At 41.9% G+C, this 20,909-nt stretch overlaps 1 protein-coding gene and 1 pseudogene across 1 annotated transcript; both read left to right on the forward strand.

Moving 5' to 3' along the window:
* The window catches only part of LOC147618327 (laccase-4-like), a 39,880-nt pseudogene extending 26,174 nt beyond the window's left edge, over nt 1–13,706 (forward strand).
* LOC147618328 (uncharacterized) lies at nt 4,741–10,102 on the forward strand. Its single transcript, XM_086775046.1, has 6 exons — nt 4,741–4,758; nt 4,864–4,873; nt 4,985–5,051; nt 5,172–5,357; nt 5,555–5,667; nt 9,734–10,102. Exons 1-6 carry the CDS (start codon nt 4,741–4,743, stop codon nt 9,757–9,759), a joined length of 420 nt encoding a protein of 139 aa, XP_086631172.1. The 3' UTR covers nt 9,760–10,102.
* Nucleotides 13,707–20,909: the final 7,203 nt, after the last annotated feature.

Genomic DNA, 20,909 nt, shown 5'->3' on the forward strand with positions numbered 1-20,909 from the left:
ATTTAGATGTGGTGGAAGATGACAAAGAGAGATGGAAGGTGGCATGTAGCAGAGGAAGAGCGTAGAGAGGTGAGAAATGGACTAAAGGAGAGAGTGGAGGTGGTCTATCACAAGAAAGGCACTTGTGAGAATGGGACGAGCTGGAGAGAATAGAGGCGTGCTGTTGTGAGATGATCATATGAGAAAGGGAGGAGCTTGAGAGAACATAGGTCTTGTTGTGAGAAAAGCACATGTGAGTAGGGGACGATCTGGATAGTGCAACTTAGGAGAGGTGAAGTGGAGCTTGGGAGGCTGAGGGGGAGAGAAAGAAGGAGAGGTAGTGAGGGCAGTTGTGGGAGGAGATATGAGGGAAGATGCAGGGAGGTGCTGAAAGGTAGGGAGGAGGGAGGAGAGAGGGAGGTGTTGAAAGGGAGGGAGGAGGGATGAGAGAGGGAGATGCAGAAAGGGAGAGAGGATAGAGGGAGGAGATGCTCAAAGGAGGAAAAATAAATGATGCACATGCAAAAGAGGAAAAGTGAGATATACAAGAAAGAAGAATTTCCAAATTTGGAAATTGATATGTGTAAAGTGACAATTAGCTGCTTTCAAAAGTGACATCCTAGTATCAAAAAGTGACTAGTAGATTTCAAAAATTACATTTTAGCCTTTCAAAGTGACATTTTATAGCACCCAAATCTTTGATCACAACCCAACATTTTTTCCAAGTTGGCATCCTCCCATTAGACCCTTTACTAACCCTCTTTTAAATCATTAGGGGGGTTTGAAAAAATTCCATTATTTTGGTAATTTCATTTTGAATCTACTTTTTGGAGTATCTTGAGCATACCAATTCCAAAGTTGTTGAATAATGTGGATCTAGAAACTACTCATCAAGAGCTTTCCAATGATATGTCACATAAGGGGGTTTTGACAAAGTCTTTAAAGGGTTCACTATGCCTATCATTTTTTGATCGTACAAAATGGGAATTGGGATTTTCCCAAACTCCCTAATATGGTCTTCATGTGTGTTGTAAAAGGGCCCCTAGAATATCTCAACCTTCCCCTAATGAAATGACACTTGAAATTTCTTCCAAGGTCGCATACACGGAATCTATGGTTGCAAGAAAATTTGTAGAGTATCTATTCAAAATACATGGAATGCCTCAACAAATTAGAGTTATAGAGATGCCAAATTTATGGGTTCATTTTGGAGGACACTACTGGAGCCCATGTGGACCAAGTTTACTCCTAGCATCGCTTATCAATCAAAAATGTATTAGTGGAGACATATTGAGACACTATTGTCATGACACCAACAAGCTACCTTTGGTGAATTTGCTTAAAATAGCAGCTACACAGCTATATGATGTGTTCCATGTCTCTCAATTAAAAGCATATGTTGGGCCAATGGTGGAAGTGCAAGATGATTTGCCACCCATGAATGAGGAAAGCATGGTGGAATATGTGCCACAAAGAGTGTTGGGCACTAGAGAGAGGATGTTATTACGACTACCATTTTGGTTCGCCTGGGAGCCTTCGCGACCGTTGGTTTGCTCGCGCTCTCGCACCTGACACAGAGGTCTTCTCTGCCTTGGGCAACTTAAGACATGTATTAAATGTAGGAATATGGCTCATTCGGTTTGAAATGCAATATTCGTACATTTATTTAATGTACGAATAATATATTAGTTAAAACAGCTGAATATATTAAAAAAAGGAAAGGTTACAAGTTCCCATGAGGAAGGTCCATGGGTAGACGCCTCGGACTGTTAGACCTTGCAGGTGAAGGGAAGAACTTCATAACTACTTGCAGCTGGAAACAGAGTTGAGCCAGTAAAACAAAACTTGAACCAGAGTTTGATGAACCGGTAAAAGAAGCTCAACAATATGAACATCTTGAAAAACTGAGATAGACTGGCTTTTATTCACTGAGGGGGGCTGATACAACTTTATGAACAGCAGACTGAGCCCTGGAGGGAATAAGACACTCCTCATAAACTTTCCGACGCCTGGATGTAGTAGTCGGAATGTTGCAGCCTTCTTTGGCATTCATGAGCCAGCCCTTGAAGCATGCTTTCCTTTCTTTTGCAATGCGCGGAAACGTGAAAGTGTCTCCATTTCCTCCATGGTAGGTCCTGCCAACGATCAACCTCCATAGGAGACCCTCTAGGTTGCAGCTGCTGTACAAGCTTGAGAGTGTTGTCAAGAAAAAGAAAAAAGTGTTGATTAGTTTTAGTAGCGAAAAGAGCTTCATTACGTTGGTTCCAAACATGCCATAAGAGAAGAAATCTGACGGAATGCCAAGTAAAGGGGTCAAGAGTTTGACATTCTCCGAGGAGGACTTCTTTCCAACTAAGAGGGGTGTTTCTGATTTGCATAAAAGCTTTGTTAAGAACAGTTAAGAATTGACTCGTGTCAGAGCAGGAAAAGAACAGATGGGGGACAGTTTCCAACTTGGTTTTGCAGCGGGGACAAAGACCATTTCCATGTCCAATTTTCATAGCCTTGTCAAGGGTCCAGGTCGCTTTATGAATGACCAGCCAGGCCAAGAGGGCATGTTTCCTTTCTTGAGCAAAGGCCCAGATAAGCTTGAAGCGGAAGGCCCATTGATGCTTATTCCAACCCAATGACCATCTATTGTTAAGTTTGAGAACAAGTTTGCCTGCATGAAAACCATTAGGCAACTTGCCGAGGTTTCTGGACCACCCCCACAAGATGGCTTTAGAAAAGTTTTTGCAGTCACAAATAGGCACCGGGGGAATGAAAACACTGAGAGAATTACACCTCTGCATGACAAGCTCAATGCCACCCCGGGGCAGGCTGAATTTGTTATTGATTTGATCCCTGGTTAACATTCCGGAAGAATCACATAAGTCGCCCCACACCTTAATCCCAGCTTTGAAACAAGAAAGGCTGATTTGGACCAGATCATCAGAGATCGGAGCTATAAGATGGCCAAACCAAACCGAGTCAGCAGCATAGGCATACCTCCCTCTCTTAGAGTAAGTTTGGAAACAAAAGATTTTTTTATATTTCATCCAAGACTCCCACATCCTGCAGCAGAGTTTGCTACCTATTAAGGAGAGATCGGCCTTCGAAAACAGAACTTCATTAATCGAGAACCCCTTCCATGATCTCTTGCCTTTGAGCCAAAATTTTCCAACATCTCTTTTGATCAAGTCAGCCCACACATCATTGGAAAATATGGCCCTTTGCACCCACTTAGCCGCGAGCTTTTCAGCCAGCAACCCAATATCAATAATGCCAAGACCCCCTTGCTCTTTATCTAAGCAACAAACCTTGAAAGCAACTTTGCTGATCCTCCTCCTGTCAAGGGAACCTCCCCACAGATAATTACCCAAGATGGAGTTTAGGGATTGAAGTTGGGTCTCTGACGGCTTCCAGCAGGCCAGGAAGTAGACGACAGAGGGGATGATGAAGTGATTGAGGACAAAGGCTCTGGAGGCAACCCCTGTGTTAATGTGGCTCCATTTCTTGACCTGCAGCTTAAGTTTATTGAGCACATAGTCCCACCTTTGTTTAGCAGAGATGTTAAAGCCCATCGGGATACCAAGTAGTCTGAACACGACACCCTTGGGGATAATCTTACAGCCAGCGGCAAGAATCGAAGGAGGGGGCCCTCCTTCTAACACTCTGAAGCTGGTCTTGGAGTGGTTTATTTGGGAACCACTGGCCAGGCAAAAGGTCTCAAGGCAGGACATGAAGTGGGCAGCCGTCTGCACTTCGTTCCGAAGCAGCACATTAGTGTCATCAGCAAAAAGTTGAAGGCATAAAGAGTTAGGCCTGTTGGGAATCTCGATACCCTTAATGTTGTTGCTGGCTATTTCCTTGTTAACCAACCAACCAAGAGCATCAGCAACAATGGCAAAAAGAAGGGGGGAGAGGGGACAGCCTTGCCTAATAGAGGGGAGTTGATCTTTCGGACCTTTCAGCTTAATGTACGAATAATATAGCTTATCTGGTTTGAAATGGCATCCAGTAGCTAGTAAGTAAACAACTGTGCATTGTTTAGTCACATTTCAAGCAACCAAGGTCACGCTTGTCTTAAATGCGGTATTAAACTAATAATACTGGTCCGTGTGGCGATGGCAAAACCGCAGGCTGCGTGAAGATAGATGATCCTGTTAATGAAAACCGGGGCTTGTGCTTGGTCTAATTAACAGAGTTCCACGACCTTGTCTTACGGGGTTAACCGTGTCAACCATGCATGCTACACGGATCACAATATAAATCGAGGCTTTGTACTAGGTTCAATATTAATCAAGGCTTTGTACTAGGTTCAATATTAATCCACTCATCATCGACATTCTTTAATCATACTTCTTCTTTTTAGCTTAGCTTGGCTTGGCTTGGCTTTCTCTTATTAATCGCATCCTACACCACACCACAATTTGCTATTCTCTTCAGCCCAAATTTAATGACTATATTCTTCTCCATTCTTCAGATTCATTCTTTGTTGCTCCTCCTTGGATCGGCGCTTATACTAGTGCGTCTAGCCTGTGCAGGCTCCGTCGTCAATGACGACGGAGCCATGACACACCATTTTGATTTCAAGGTAGCAATTATCTCAATTAAGCCACAAATTAGGCTTTCGGTCATTATGGTCAACACTTATAATTAGAGCGATTAATGATCGTTAAGATCAAACTTAATCATCATCAGTAGTAGTCAAATACGATCGACAAACTCTACGTATAGGAGTTTGATTATCAGTGCTTAGATCATGCTGCAGACGCAGTTATGACCAGGAGGATCACTGTATAAATTTGGTAACTTCTTTGGAACCAATACTAAAAAAAGTTACCAATGGTAATCCTAGTTTAAGATATAATCACCATGTGGTAACCTTGATTCTAAACATAGTTACCATTTGGTAACGTAGATTTTCTTATGAATTACCATATGGTAACTCAGATTTTACAAATTATTACCATTAGGGTATATATATATATCTATATATATATATATATATATATAACATGAGAATTTAAACTTTCCACAAATCTGGGCGCCTGCGGCCTGCCGCCTCATCGAGTCATCTGCCGCTCTCCGTAAGTTTTCAAGGTGTGCGTTCCCCCCTTCCCCTTCCCCTTCCCCTTTCCCTTCCAAGTTCCAACTGGGCAGTGGGGAATCGGGATTATGATTCTATCTAATGATCGTTTTGCCTGCAGAACTCTGCACCAGCTCCAGCACCCGGAGCTGTTGGGCCAGTGTTGGCGCACGACTTACAAGCTGTGGACAGTGGCCCTCAGGATTGCTGGCGACCAGGACACCCTCTTCGATGATCATGGGCGCCACTACTTCGAGAGTTGCTACATCGAAGGTTCATTTTCGGTGACGGCCAATCATACAGTAAGGTGGTTTTGCAGCTCTCATGCCCCCCACATAGCATTAATTAAAAATAATGCTCTTTTCATTATTCTTCTTCCAGCGCATAAGATTAGTTTAACTCTAAGATTGCCAGTACATATATTGCAGCATAACAATTGCTGAAGGAGAGCTAGTACCTCATGCATAATTTAGTCTGATTTTCTCTCTTTTTTGAATGGCTCAGCTTGAATCAAGGCATGCAAGCCCTGCTGCCTCTGGAGTCTGGCTTCTCCAACGGCTCTTCACAACTGTTGGATCTGGAGATTCTAGATTTCAAACAACCTCCCCTAATCCCAGGTAAGACCTCTCCATACATTTGCATCTTCTTTCAAAACATCACTGCTTGCATTTTCCCCCCACCCCCCACACCCACAGCCACATCCACCCCCCAATCCCACTCCAATGGGAAAGGACAAGGCAATCCAGCTCAGGGAGGCTGCCAAACTCCAATGGTATCTGCCCAAATAGGTGATTGTTGCCCAAATCAAGAGTAGCAAGCTGTGCACAGTTCCCCAACTCAGGAGGGATTTGCCCAGTGAAAGCATTGAAGCTGAGGGTGAGAGTGGTTAGATTCTCTAACAAGCCCAACTGCGCTGTAAGAGCCCCTTCTAGGTGGTTGTTATCCAAGCATAGCTGATTCAAGATCTTCAGGTCCCCTACACGAGGGGACAGTGCCCCTGTGAGAAGATTGCTTCGGGCTGAAATCTCCATAAGAGACTTGGACCCCCATATCTCATCAGGTATAGACCCAGAAAAGTTGTTCCCATCAATGCTGAGAGCTACTAGCATATCCAACCTTGCAAAGTACCCAGGCACCCCACCTGTAAGCTGGTTCCCATTGAGCTCAATGTCAGTCAAGGCTGTGCAGTTTTGGAACGTGTCGTCTATGCTGCCATTGAAGAAATTTTTGTTCAAAAACAGCTGAGAGAGCAGGGGTGCCTTGCAGAGCTCTGCTGGTAAGGAGCCTGATAGATGGTTCCCATTCAAACTCAAGGTGACCAAAGAGGAACAGTTACCCAGCTCTTTTGGGATACTCCCTGAAAACTGGTTGGTTGCCAACAGGAGAGAGTTCACTAGCTGCCAATTCCCTAGCCAAGGGGGTAGAGGACCACTGAGTAGGTTGCCCTCCAGTGAGAGAGAGGCTATGAACCTCAGATTTGCTAGTTCGTCTGGAAGCCTTCCTGTGAGCTGATTGAATGAAAGCTCAACAATTCTCAGGTTTCTGCATTGGCCAAGCGTGGGGGGGATGGATCCGTTGAGGAGATTGTAAGGCATAATCAAGGAGGCCAGGTTCTGCAGGTGCCCAATAGAGTCTGGTATGGGCCCAGAAAGGAAATTCCGGTGAGGTCCATCTTGATCAATGACTGCAAACTGCCTATCTCTGTTGGCAACCGGCCTGAGAGTTGACAAGAAGCCAGGTAGAGGTTGGTTAAGTTAGGCATGCTCCCTATCTCCTTAGGCAAAGGACCACTGAAGGAGTTTTGCCCCAAAGAAAGATCAGTAAGACTTTCAAGTTGCCCCAATTCAGCTGTAATGGAACCTGTGAGAGCATTGTTGTTGAGGTCCAGGTACTGCAGGCTTGAAAGGCCACCCAGCTCAGGGGGCAAGCTCCCAGTGAGCTTATTACTAGAAAGGTCCATAGACAGAAGGTTCTTTAGCTCTCCCAATTGAGGCGGTATGCTTCCTAAGAGAGCATTCCCATTCAAGAAGATGTAGCTCAAGTTGGCCAGCTTTCCAAGGGTTAAGGGAATGGTTCCAGAGATGTGATTATCCCCAAGGTCAAGCATTTGTAGCTTGGCCAGAGAACCCAACTCAGTGGGAAGAGTGTCTGAAATAAGATTGTTGCGAAAGATGAGCTGTTCCAAATTGGCTAAATTTCCTATTTGGGAAGGAATCCCACCTGAGAGTCTGTTGGAGCTGAGGTCCAGATGCTGCAGATTCTTCAAATCCCAGAGTTGAAGAGAGATGTTTCCTTCCAAATTCATGTTGGGCAGAGAGAGAGAGGTCACTGTGCCTTCTGTACAATTAACCCCTATCCACTGGCATGGAGATGGGTCTGCCCCGAGACCCAACCAGACAAGGTGTGGGGGTTTCTCAGTTCATATTTGAAGCCCATGAGAGAACCCACTTCAGAAGCTGCACCATATGTGCTCCATAGCATGAGGCAGAGCAAGAGTAGAGCACCCGCCGAGGTAGACATGGGGTGAGAGCTGCTTTACATTAACTTCAGAGGAGCAATGGTGCAACACTCCAAAAGGCTTACCAACACAAGAGCTTAATAGGCGCCCACTGTTTTGAACTCTATGTATGCATGGCCTCCTTGAGGTTGTTGCCGCCTGCATGCACGTAGAGCGCACCACCACCGCATTAGACAAAAGCCTCTGGCTTGTAAGAAACGGTAGCAAGCAAACATTGACGCACATACAAAAGTAAAATAAAACCGTTTTTGTCAGGAAGTGTGCTGTGGCTAGCCACGAGTGTAGCTTCAGCGTTATGCTATGGAGAGCTCAGAGCAAGCACAGTCGGTTCCAGTGTCCACAATCTAAAAACAATAGATTTACACTACCGTCTGTTCAATGTTGACTCTCTTCAACTGAGCCATAGGGGCTACTAGCTACACACCATCTCTCTCTCTCTCTCTCTCTCTCTCTCTCTCTCTCTCTCTCTCTCTCTCTCTCTAAAGGCAGCATGTGGAACGCCTACTTCAAGCTCTTGACACTAGACTTGGTGACATTGATGTGTTCAAGGCCATGAAGTTCTTCGAGCCAGTTGGATATCCAGATCATGCGAGAAGACGATTAGAATCAACTTCTGCATGGCTGAAGACTCTTTTTGAGCATATCACTACGGGTGTAGATCCTACACCATGCTATGATGAAAGGGAAGGTTTTGTGGAAACCTTGTATAATGCTTGTCCACACAAAAGTATGCTTGGTGCATGGAAGTATTGCATTTCAGATGTGAGCTACTCAAAGGAGGGGCTACTCATCATCACAGGCAAATGGTTCGAAGACTTTCCTACCATTATGAGGTTATGGCAAAGAATCTTGGTTGTGCCAGTGAGTACAGCCACTTGTGAAAGAGGTTTTTGGAAGCAAAATGAAGTGAAATCCAAGCTACGGAGTCTCTTGCATCTTGACACATTGGATGCTCACATGATGATTTCTATGACAAAGGTTCCATATGAGGAAGTTAATTGGAAAAGAGTGGAAAGTATATGGAATGATATGAAGGAGCATGGTCGAAGGCCTTGGTAGACGACATCATCGAGCTACAATGCTTTCTTCCTTTTCACCCGGAACTCTCTCACGACCATGTCTTTTGGTTTTGATGACTCTTACTTCAGCTGTTGCTCTTTGTTATCTCCTATTTCTCTTGTCAGCTTATTGTACACCTCTCCAATCAGCTCCCTTGCCTTCGCTTCATTTTTGAGCTCTTGTAAATTTGATAAATCTTGCAAATTTTGATCCTATTTAGCACTACATGGTAGGAAAAATCTTGCACGAATGATGTGGTTCGGTGATGTTTAAGATCAAAGTTTATGCTTATATGGTATTGTTGCATGAATGATGTGGTTCGCTGATGTTTAAGATCAAAGTTTATGCTTATATGGTATTGTTGCTCACTTTTTGGATGTCTCGCAATCGATATGCCATTTGGGTTATGGTGGTAGCTTGTCCATGACAAGTGAATGTATAGGCCATGGTTAGGATACATATAGGAAGGTAAAAATTTGGCTGGTTTGAAGGATCCAGTCATATCATTTGCATTGGATGCCAAAGGAACAACTTGTATTTTCTGAATTTGTTTGAATTTTCTGAAATGTAAAGTCGTCCTCCCCAGACATGAGCCTAGAAAGTCTCATTTGTGGGAATATGTATTTCTTGTGGGTTTTGGTACTAGGGTTTTTGCTAGGCCACCCAATGGTGGGCTGGTTTGTACATTTGTTGGGCTGGCTTTTGCTTTATTTTGATGGACCTCCCTTCATTAAGTGACGCTTGAGCAGCTTTTTGAATTTCTAAATTTCTGAATTTCTGAATTTTTAAAATTTTGAAATGTAATGTTGGGACATGAGCTTACCGAGTCTCATTTGTGGGCTGATATTTTTGCTGTTGCTTTTAGCACTAAGGGTTCTTTCTAGACCACCAATGGCGTGGTTTGTTGGGAGATGTACGGATGGTAGAGTTGAGTAGGAGGGCGACACACACACACACACACACACATACAAACTATAATTATGGAGGACATAGAGGGGGGGACTCGGGAGTCGGGAGTCGGGAGAGAGAGAGAGAGAGAGAGAGAGAGAGAGAGAGAGAGAGAGAGAGAGAGAGAGAGAGAGTCTGTGTGTCTTATGACAAAATAGGTACAAATCATATCAAAGCTGGATGACTGCTCTACCTTTACGAGGGGTGATCAAGCATTGTTTAGACCAGGTGCTTCTTTTAACACATTGCTTGAAAGACTGTAGTTGAGTATTTTAAATATTCGGATAAATAATCTTTTTTTTAAGCTTTTAATCATTTTATTATATGGTATTCTAAATTTTGGGATAAATAATATTTTCTTTTTTAGTTTTTAGTCATTTTATTATATACTTATAGAATTAATTTTTGTTACCATTTTAAATATAAAAGTAACCAATTGGAATTTTTATAAATCTAGAAAGTTTCCAAACGGTAACTTAGGTTTTTGACTTTGTTACCAATGGTAATTTTTTAAAAAATTCAAATTTATACAGTGAGGAGGATTAACGATAGAACGATCAAACTGATCAACGAAGAGTAGTACAGTTATAATGCTTATAATCTAGCCGCTGTAAGTAATCATAAGACCAGGAATATCGATTCAGGATACAATTATAATTATGATCGTGTTTGCTTATGATCGATCAGGTGCATTACACCAACGTTACTCGCCTTTGCCATACCAAGCAGCTGGTGGCAGTGAACGGGCTCTTCCCAGGGCCTACTATCTACGTGCGGCAAGGGGACACAGTTAACGTGAGAGTGTCTAATCACGTGGTGGAAAACATATCAATTCACTGGTAATTCTTATTATGATACTTCGAGACGATATACTTATTATAATAATTATGGTATATTAAATCATCCTTAATTGGGGCCTTCATGATTTCTTAAATTACCTTGTAATTATTCAGCAGCTGCTGTTGTAATGAGTAGATCAATGACCTTGCAAATTGTATTAATCTCGTAATGCGCCTGCATCAGCTTGAATATTTATCTATTACCGCTGCAGGCATGGAGTGAGGCAGATGTACACAGTTTGGTCCGACGGCCCCGCCTACATCACGCAGTGCCCTGTCCGCCCGAACACCCATTTCACACACAGCTTCAGAGTCGTACGAGAGCAAGGGACGCTCTTCTGGCACGCCCATCTCAGCTGGCTCCGGGCAACCGTGTACGGCGCCTTCATCATCCTGCCCACCAAGGACTTCCCCATCATCCTAGGTAACTATTAGCCATACAGTATAATCATCACAATGTTAAGCTAATCATCACACTAGCCATGTATATCGCATAATCACATTATGTTAATACGCTAATCATCGATCATAGCCTATATATAGTGCATAATCACTCTGCTCAGCTAATCATCACACTAGCCATAGGATTAGAACTATATTGAAGGCAACCATACTAACTAGAGATAAAAGCTTCGGACTCTATATATATATAATCCGGCTGCACCTTCGTAGCAGCAACACTTAATTGAGGCTTACCTTGTGCAATGGTAAGCTAATTCGATCACTCGCGAGGGTTAGAGCTTAGGTGAATCTGTACTAGACTATATATAGCTAGAGATAAGATAGCACATATTCTTGTAATGTGGCCGCAGCAGCTGCACACGTACGTGCCACCCGCCCCTAGTTGAGAACAGTAAATTAATGCTTACCTTTCAACTTGATCTTGCAGGAGAGTGGTGGAACGTGGACGTGTTGGATGTTGAGAAATTTGCTCTAGCAGATGGGGGAGGCTACAACTTGTCTGATGCCACCACTATCAATGGGCAGCCTGGCTTGCTCTACAACTGTTCACAGCAAGGTGCAGAGGCCGAAAGCAGATCAAAGTTTAAACGAATTAATTATTTTGAACAAATCTACTTGTGACCAACTTGCGTGATTAAAGTTTGATTAGAATTGTTGGTGTTTTCCCCAGATGTAACCAGTGTGAGGGTGAAGCAGGGGGAGACGTATCTACTGAGGGTGATCAATGCGGCCATGAATTTTCAGATGTTCTTTCAGGTCGCAAAGCATAAGTTGACAGTGGTGGAGACAGACTGCACATTGTGTAAGCCTTATACAACAGATGTGATAGTGCTAGCGCCTGGACAGACAGCTGATGTGCTAGTAACAGCAGACCAGGCGATTGATAGCTATGTCATGGCTGCATCCGCATACTCACCGGCTAGAGAAGACAAGGTCCCATACCCCAAAACCACCACAACCGCCTTGTTTATCTATGAAGGATCAGCTAATTCCACCACCACGACCCCCAACAACAGTAGTCAAGCTGTCGATCAGCGCCTCTATACTTTTCCCACCTTCATTCCGGCCGCTAATGGCTCTGATTATGCCCTTGATTATGTGGGGAGCTTGAGAAGCTTAAACAGCAAGGCGTATCCCTCGCTAGTGCCCCAGACCGTCAACCAAAGCTTCCTTTTCACCGTGGGATACTCACTTGAAGAATGCCCGGCCGGACAAACCTGCTACGGCCCGGAGGGACAAAAAATCTCTACGGCCATCAACAACATCACATTTGTCGCCCCCAACATCTCCATCTTACAAGTAAGAGATCTCATATTCAACTTAACGCCTCTACGGCAGCAGAGCTAATCATCGTTTGAAGCCTCATGATCTACGAAATTAATTAGTATACCTGCAATATTCACTAATCACCACATCATCATTGATCTTTGATGTGTGTAATCAAACATCAATTAACTAATCGGTATAAGCTTGCTTCATTTGACTTCTTCATACCTGCACCAGGCATATTACGAAAGCAAGAATGCTGCTGACTTGCCGGGAATGTCCACCTCCACTGCAACGGACACCTTCGAGACCAATTTTCCCAGCGAGCCTCTATACCAATATAACTACACGGGCCCCTCTATAGAGGACAAGTTTGCAATCTTTGGGACCAAAGTTAAAGTAGTGGACTTTGAATCCAAAACACACAAACACACAAACCCTATTTGGTGCTCCAAAACACATAAACCCTATTTTTTGAGAGCCACCCCTTCCATTTGCACGGCTATAACTTCTATGTGGTGGGCATGGGCCTAGGCAACTACAATGCATCATCAGACCCAGACCACTTCAACCTCGTTGACAATCCTGCCATGAACACAATAGCCGTCCCACCAGGAGGATGGGTTGCTCTCCGCTTCTTCACCGATAATCCAGGTAAACTCACTCAGCTATATAAAACACGTATATACACAGATACCTTTCATTGCATGTGTTAACCCTGCATGATGATGCAATTGTTGATTCCATGTAAGATTGAGTATATGCATTATAACAAGTACATGCATACATGTATGTGTATATTGCACCTACATGTATACTTGTAATGTGTATAAATATCTTCCATTGCATACATTAACCTTGCATGCAATCGTTGATTCCTTGTACTCTTGAGTATATATAGTACAAGTACATGCATACATGTACGTGTATACACACACCTACACGCATACTTGTAGTGTATATAGATACCTTTCATTGTTGCATACATCAACCTTGCCTGCATGCAAATTGTTGATTCCATGTCTTGAGTATTATATACATCACAGGTACAAGCATACATGTATGTGTTACATGTATACTTGTGATGTATATGTATACATTACAAGTACATGCATACATGCAGTCGATTCTTCTTTATAGGGTCACAATATTTCATCTGCTAGAGAAACATTTTGACATTTCATATTCTTTATCTAGGGGTGCTTTTTAACTAGGGGACACATCCACTTTCCATCTAGTTTCTAGCCGATACATCTCTGAGATGGGTACCATTGTGAAGTGCATTTATAAAGGTTTTCCATTAAATAGTGAACTTACGATAAAATTTTGAGTTTTACACATGATAGGAGTTTGGCTTATGCACTGCCACTTTGAGATGCATACATCATGGGGGATGCAAATGGTGTGGATTGTCAAAGAAGGAGACCAAAAACTCCCACCACCACCAAAAGACTATCCAAAATGCTAAACACTTGAAGACTATCCCAAATCCAACATTACCTTGCAAATGGACATCTACTTTTCAATAACATTACCTTGCAAATGGACATCTACTTTTCAATAACATTTACATCATGTTTACTAAGCATGTTGAGAAAAGGGATATACCGATGGACTCCATGGCACATGGCTATATTGCCTTTCCTCATAACTACAGTATTCTTTGTAACAAGCATAGAGTATTTTACAAAATCTATTTGGATTATTGTAATAAGAGGGAGCTACATTCAGTATGACACATGGCTCATTTGTCTTTCCTCGTAATTACACTCTTTTCAAGTGTAGAATAATCCAAATCTTTTAAAGGTTTAATAATTCCAAGTCATGTTTGTATAAATTTTAGTGAGAAGTAGTGCAGCGTATTATCGTCCAAGAGGGAGTTGCATTCAGTATGCCACATGGTTCATTTGTCTTTCCTCGTAATTACAATCTTTTCGAGTGTAGAATAACCCAAATTTTTTGAAGGTTTAATAATTCCAAGTCATGTTTATATAAATTTTAATGAAAAGTAGTGCGTATAGTTTCAAACCAAAACACCTTGTTATAAACCCTTTTAAATTGTTAAAACCGTAAAATTTCATGGTTCTACAACCATCTCTAATTATTATAATAACTAAACTTGTTCACTTCTTTTACATATTTTAGTATAAAATTAGCCTCATAAATGACATTGACAAGACTTGAAACTCTTAGGATCAGCACCTTTTTTATCATAAAAGTATCATAATAAAGGGGTTTTTGTTACATGCAAAATTTGTTTATTGAAAAAATATCCCAAAAAAATGATCACACATCATTCCAATACAAGCATTATATTTGCTAATCCACCCTATTAGTTATTCTAACTTATTTAAAAACTTACAATGTGTTGAATATTGTTAATATTTTAATAATACATGATCTATTGAAAAAATGTTAACTTAACTATTGTAAATCTATATTTTTAAGTAAAATTTACTAATAATTATAGATTATTATTTTATTTATATCACTCATTTAGGTAATAGTAATACCTTCCTTGCCTTTTATAATTTTATTAATGCATTTTTTTTTTCATGTACATTCTTAGTTTGTTTATTTGAGGCTCCAAGTTATTCACGCACCAAATGTTGTCGATTACACATTAGTAGAATTCAAAGTTTGTTGCCAATCACATGCATACATACTCTTTAAAGCCTTAGTACTCATTCACAGTTTGTTGCCAGTCACATGCATACATGCTCTTTAAAGCCTTAGTACTCATTCACAGTTTGTTGCCAGTCACATGCATACATGCTCTTTAAAGCCTTAGAACTCATTCATAGTTTGTTGCCAATCACATGCATACATACTCTTTAAAGCCTTAGTACTCATTCACATCAACTTGAATTATTTAGAAAAGCCTAGAATATGATAATTTTTTCCAACAGAGGGTGGTCAATTAATTTGTTCAACAAAAAGGTCAAACCACCCCATTTAGCATAAATAAAGCACATGGCCATATGCCTTTCCTCATAACTACATTCTTTGCAAGTATAGAGTATTTGTAAAAGTATGTTTAGATTATTGTAAAGAGGGAGATCCATTGACAATGGCACATGGCTCATTCGTCTTTCCTCATAATTACATTCTTTGTGATACACGAGTTTTATTTATTTAAAGATTGCATTTAACTCCAAGTCACGTTTGTATAAATTTTAATGAAAAGTAGAGTGCATATATATTTAAACCAAAACACCTTTTTTGTAAATCTTTTTCATAAACACAAAAGTTTATGGTTCTTCACCAATCTCCAAATAATATAATGATTAAACTAGTTTACTACTTTTACATAAAGTTAGTTAGCCTCACAAATGACATTGGTAAGACTTCAAAGTCTTATGCCATTAAGGAACTTCTTTTTTATTATTAGGTATCATAACGAAGGGGTTTATCTTACACATACACATTTTTTATTGAAAACAATCTCAAAATAAAAAATATTGATCACGCATCATTCTCTTTTTTATATATACTACAAGTAATCTATATGCTAATCGATCCTATCATTCATGTACTTATTCACCCTATCATTCTCTTTTATATATATAACACAAGTGCAATCTGACACAGAACCAACTGACTTAGAAACATCTCCAAATGTCCTTTGACACACACAGGCCCTCTGGTAGCTCTAAACTTGAAGAGATATCACATTATAGACACCCTTTTGGCTACAACTGACACACAGTTGCTTTAGATCTGACTATACCTGACCAACCAACTAAAATGACTCAGTTGGAGGCTTTCTCTAGTCTACATCATCTAGAACTTCTATACCCTCAAGACACGCAAACCAAACATGAATCCTACCATGTGGTGGACACTCAGTTGACTCCAACCTAGCTCTAGCTACCACAAAAACACGATTCAGACCACAAAGCCTTCTGACTGCTAACACCTGACCTTTGACAGAATTCTAACTATCAGATGTAACTTAGGATCACTTCCCTTTAACTCAGACAAACCAAAGCAAGGTTCCTACACCTTCTGTTGATATTTTGATGCTTAGCTGACACCCAGCAGACTCAAAATCTTCTCTACTCAACTAACACACTGAGTCAGCAGCACTGACCCAGAACGAGATCCCCAATCTTCAAACTCACACACTCAAAAGCTTTATCTCCACCACAAACCTAAAGAAAACAACATCTTCTTCATAACAGAAACATCAAAATAAAGGACATCACAAACCAAACTCTGTCTGCTTCAGATATAGAAAATACGTCATTGTTTCAACATTCGTGAGACCTAGCATAAACATAAGAAGGAAACACCCAATAAACTCAAGGATATCCCTCAGGAAGACCCCAAGAACATCACTTCAAAGCTTCACCTTCAAATAGCTCCAGTCAAGAAGAAATCAAAATGGGTCAAGTCTCTAACAAAGAAGCTTCTCTCAGAGAGCCTAGGGGACACACCTATCCAACTCTATGTTCTCTAGCTCACCCTTTACTCTGATCCAAACAATCCTTCTTACTGCTTTTTCTTATTGTCTGCAAAGCTTCAACAATTGTAGATACTCCACCCTGCAACCTTCAACAAAACAAACCAACCTACAGGAGACACTCTCCACTACTGCAGTCACTCTCTGCACTTTCTCATCTCTCATCAAAGATCCACACAGAGATAGTCACCAAAATCTTCCCCCAATTCTCAATTTTTTCTCATCGCCGCCTCCATTCCTTCCATAAAAATATCACAGCCCGTCTCCTTCCTTCCAAAACCGTCAGCACCGACTTCCCTTGTTGCCCATGCACTTTCTATTTTCAATTGTGCATCTGTGCATATCTAATTGACCACGCAATGGTAATCTTTCCTAAGGTTTCAATCATTCATCTTAATTTTATTATCTATTGGAGATTTAGGATAGGGACATCCTTTGAGCATTTTCCTTGAGCACAAAAAAATCTTATCATAGTTTCACACCTTGCGCAGTAACCATTGGTCTCTCAGTTGTACCCTGTAGAGGCTTACGATCCCTACCCATTATCAGATTGGGTTCTTTCCTGTTGCAGTATTCACTGTGAAACAACAATGGAATGTGACCCAAAACATTTCCCATCCATTACATCATTTCCATTCTCTCGGATATATTGTGGGCTATATCTACTTGGTGGATTACGTACAAACACTCAAATAAGTATAATGGGCACCTACCCCACAATTACAACTACACGGGCCCCTCTCTAGAGGACAAGTTTGCAATATTTGGGACCAAAGTTAAAGTAGTGGATTTTGAATCCAACGTGCAATCGGTGCTCCAAAACACACAAACCCTATTTTTTAAGAGCCACCTATTAGGCAAAATTTTGTAAAGATGTTTTGGGCTTGTGTACATATGGGATGCATCGCATGCAAAAAAACTTTGCCCTGAATGCCCTAGCAGGTGTACAGAGTGGCTGGTTTTATGTTTTTTTACGAGCTCTTGGTGATGCCTCCATGTGGAAGCATATGGAAACCCCAAATGTGATGATGGCTGGTCGATCGTGGGCTGATTCTGGATGCAGTCTATGGCGCTCCATTTTTAACAAGCACGTGATGATAGTTGGTAGTGCATGGAGCTTAAAGGCCTTAATACATAAGGGCCTTAATAAATACCACGTAATTTTATTTAAAAAGGTGGTGAAAGTGGAAACATCAACAAAAGAAAATGTAGCAGAATCATGGTGGGCACGTGATTTCCAAATGCAGAGCGTCGATATGGGACTTGCCCGATTCCACCAAGGAGTTTGTTTTCTTGTTGTGGTGGTTGCCACCTACAGAGAGAGGGAGTTTTTGGGTAGAAGTGTGTTGCTTTGGTTTTGCTTTGTAGCCGGCGGTGGCTGGTAGCAAGGAAGAGGGAGTATAGCTGCCAGCGAGTAGGTTTTTTTTTATTTTTTACAGCTGCTGTGCTGGTGGCGACAGAGAGAAGGGGTTCTTTTTGTTTTGGAGAGCCGCTAGTTCTCAGTGGACGGTGGAGACGGAGAGACAGAGAGTTTTTCGTTGTAGAGGGACGCCTCTCGTATGCAGGTAATTTTCTTGTTGTTTCTCTATTTTTTGCCGTCGAGAGAAGCTGGTAGCAGGAAGAGTGAGAGGGAGCGGACTACAGTGTGTTTGTTGGTGGTGCTGCTTCTGGCGTCTTTGAGCAGTTCAAGGGCTCGACATCGTGATGAGTCGAGGGAGGAGCGGGCTCTAGGAAGAGCAAGACTGTTCTCTCTCCCATGGAAGGCAGCACAGGAGAAGACAACTTTTCAACTGGCAGCATTTTCTCTCCTCTTTTTGGTGGCTGGTGGCATGGAGGTTTCTTTTGTTAGCTGCGCAGAGCTGGTAGCAGAGAGAGAGGGTGTCTTGTTGCCTTTACTGCCGCAGAGATAAGAGCAAAGTTTTCTCTTGGTTGGGTAGCTGCCTCTGCACAGAGTGGTGTGTTTCTTTTGTTAGCTCTGCAGGTTGGCTGGAGCAGAGAGAGAGTGTGTGCATGTGGTTTTGTTGGGTTACTGCCTCCTCGTATCTCAGGGCAACTCGACGAAGGCTGAGGTAATGATGTTTCTGAGAAGAGGTGAGAGAGGGATTAGCCAAGATGAATGGGGGACAACCTTGTGAGTATGCATCTTTTGTGTTGATGTGAAGGTGTCATGTATGTGAGATGGTTGTGTGAGGAAAAGCTTGTGTGTCGGAAGAAGCTTGTATGGAAGTTTTGACTAGGAATTCAAGGATGAATGATACTGGTGATGTATCTAGCTATGGTTGTGTGTTGGTATCCTGTGTGTGTTGATTTGCAGGAGAAGGCGTGATTGACGTGTTTGGTGGTGTAGTCCACGGGTTTACACTCTCATAGCGCACTTTGTGCCAGCCTTCGATTACCTCGTCATGCACACAGTGGAAGTGTATGTGTTTGCTGGGTGTTTGCTTTGACTATGGTGCCCCCATTTTGTGCTAGTGATTCCAAGGTTGGTGGAGTGGGAAGCTATAGAGGCCTGTTCCCGTGTTCTTTTTTCCACCCCACACCACCCCTTCCATTTGCACGGCTATAACTTCTATGTGGTGGGCATGGGCCTAGGCAACTACAATGCATCATTAGAACCAGACCACTTCAACCTCATTGACCCTCCTGCCATGATTACAATAGCCATCCCACCAGGAGAATGAGTTGCTCTTCGCTTCTTCACCGATAATCTAGGTAAACTCACTCAGCTATATAAAACACGTATATACACAAATACCTTTCATTGCATGCGTTAACCTTGCATGCATGCATGCATGCAATTGTTGATTCCATGTCTTGAGTATATGCATTATAACAAGTACATGTATGTGTATATTGCACCTACATGTATACTTGTAATGTGTATTGATACCTTCCATTGCATACATTAACCTTGCATGCATGCAATCGTTGATTCCTTGTAATCTTGCGAATATACATTACAAGTACATGCATACATGTACGTGTATACACACACCTACACGCATACATGTACGTGTATATAGATACCTTTCATTGCACCTTGCATGCAAATTGTTGTTTCCATGTCTTGAGTATTATATACATTACAGGTACAAGCATACATGCATGTGTTACATGTATACTTGTGATGTATATGTATACATTACAAGTACATGCATACATGCAATCTATTCTTCTTCATAGGGTCACAATATTTCATCTGCTCTAGAGAAACATTTTGACATTTCATATTCTTTATCACAGGTGCTTTTCAACTAGGGGACGCATCCACTTTCCATCTAGTTTCTAGCCGATATATCTCTGAGATGGGTACCATTGTGAAGTCTATTTAAAAAGATTTTTCTTGTAAGTAGTGAACTTACGATAATTGAGTTTTACACATGATAGGAGTTTGGCTTATGCACTGCCACTTTGAGATGCATACATCATGGGGGATGCAAATTGTGTGGATTGTCAAAGAAGGAGACCAAAAAATCCCACCACCGCCAAAAGACTATCCAAAATGCTAAACACTTGAAGACTATCCCAAATCCAACATTACCTTGCAAAGGGACATCTACTTTTCAATAACATTTACATCATGTTTATTAAGCATGTTGAGAAAAGGGATATACCGATGGACTCCATGGCACATGGCTATATTGCCTCTCCTCTCATAACTACAATATTCTTTGTAGCAAGCTGTTGCATTTTTTTTCCACCCTTCCACTATGTTTTGATGCATGAGCATATGCGTGGCAGCATGCGCATATTGAAGAGTGATGCCTTCACTTCGTACCCTCACTTGGTTTTGGCACACAAGCATTTTTTTTGCAAGCAAGAAGCTAGCATCAAGGCGCCCCACTCAAGCATGTGTGGGACTAAGGGCTTGGCCCACTTTAATTTTTAAAGGCTTTAAACCTTAGCTTGCTGGGCTTGGCCCACTTTAATTTTTAAAGGCTTTAAACCTTTGCTTGCTGGAAAAAAATGACGAGCAGTGTTGGAAATGAATCGCCGCCATGCATGCCTGAAGCGAAGCATCGCCAGCACACGGACTGCACACGTTCGCTTGAAGAGAGAGAGAGTGCAGCCATTTTCGAGGCCGGCCCTTGTGCTGCGAGCGAGGGAAGTGAGACAAAGCTCTGCTAATCGCCGCACGCGTTCGCTTGAGGAGAGAGAGGTGCGCTCATCGAGACCACCAAGCCATCTGTGAGCAAGTGCGGGCACCCTGTTCTAGTGTCCAGAAGCGGAAGAGTGAAGGAGAGAAAGTGAATGATTCGTCTCGGCCGCATTGCAGGGAAATAAACTTCATATTATATTTTT

The sequence above is a fragment of the Cibotium barometz genome, chromosome 35, assembly GCF_041138505.1.
Source record: "Cibotium barometz isolate CiBa-2024 chromosome 35, ASM4113850v1, whole genome shotgun sequence".
NCBI classification, from domain to species: domain Eukaryota; kingdom Viridiplantae; phylum Streptophyta; class Polypodiopsida; order Cyatheales; family Cibotiaceae; genus Cibotium; species Cibotium barometz.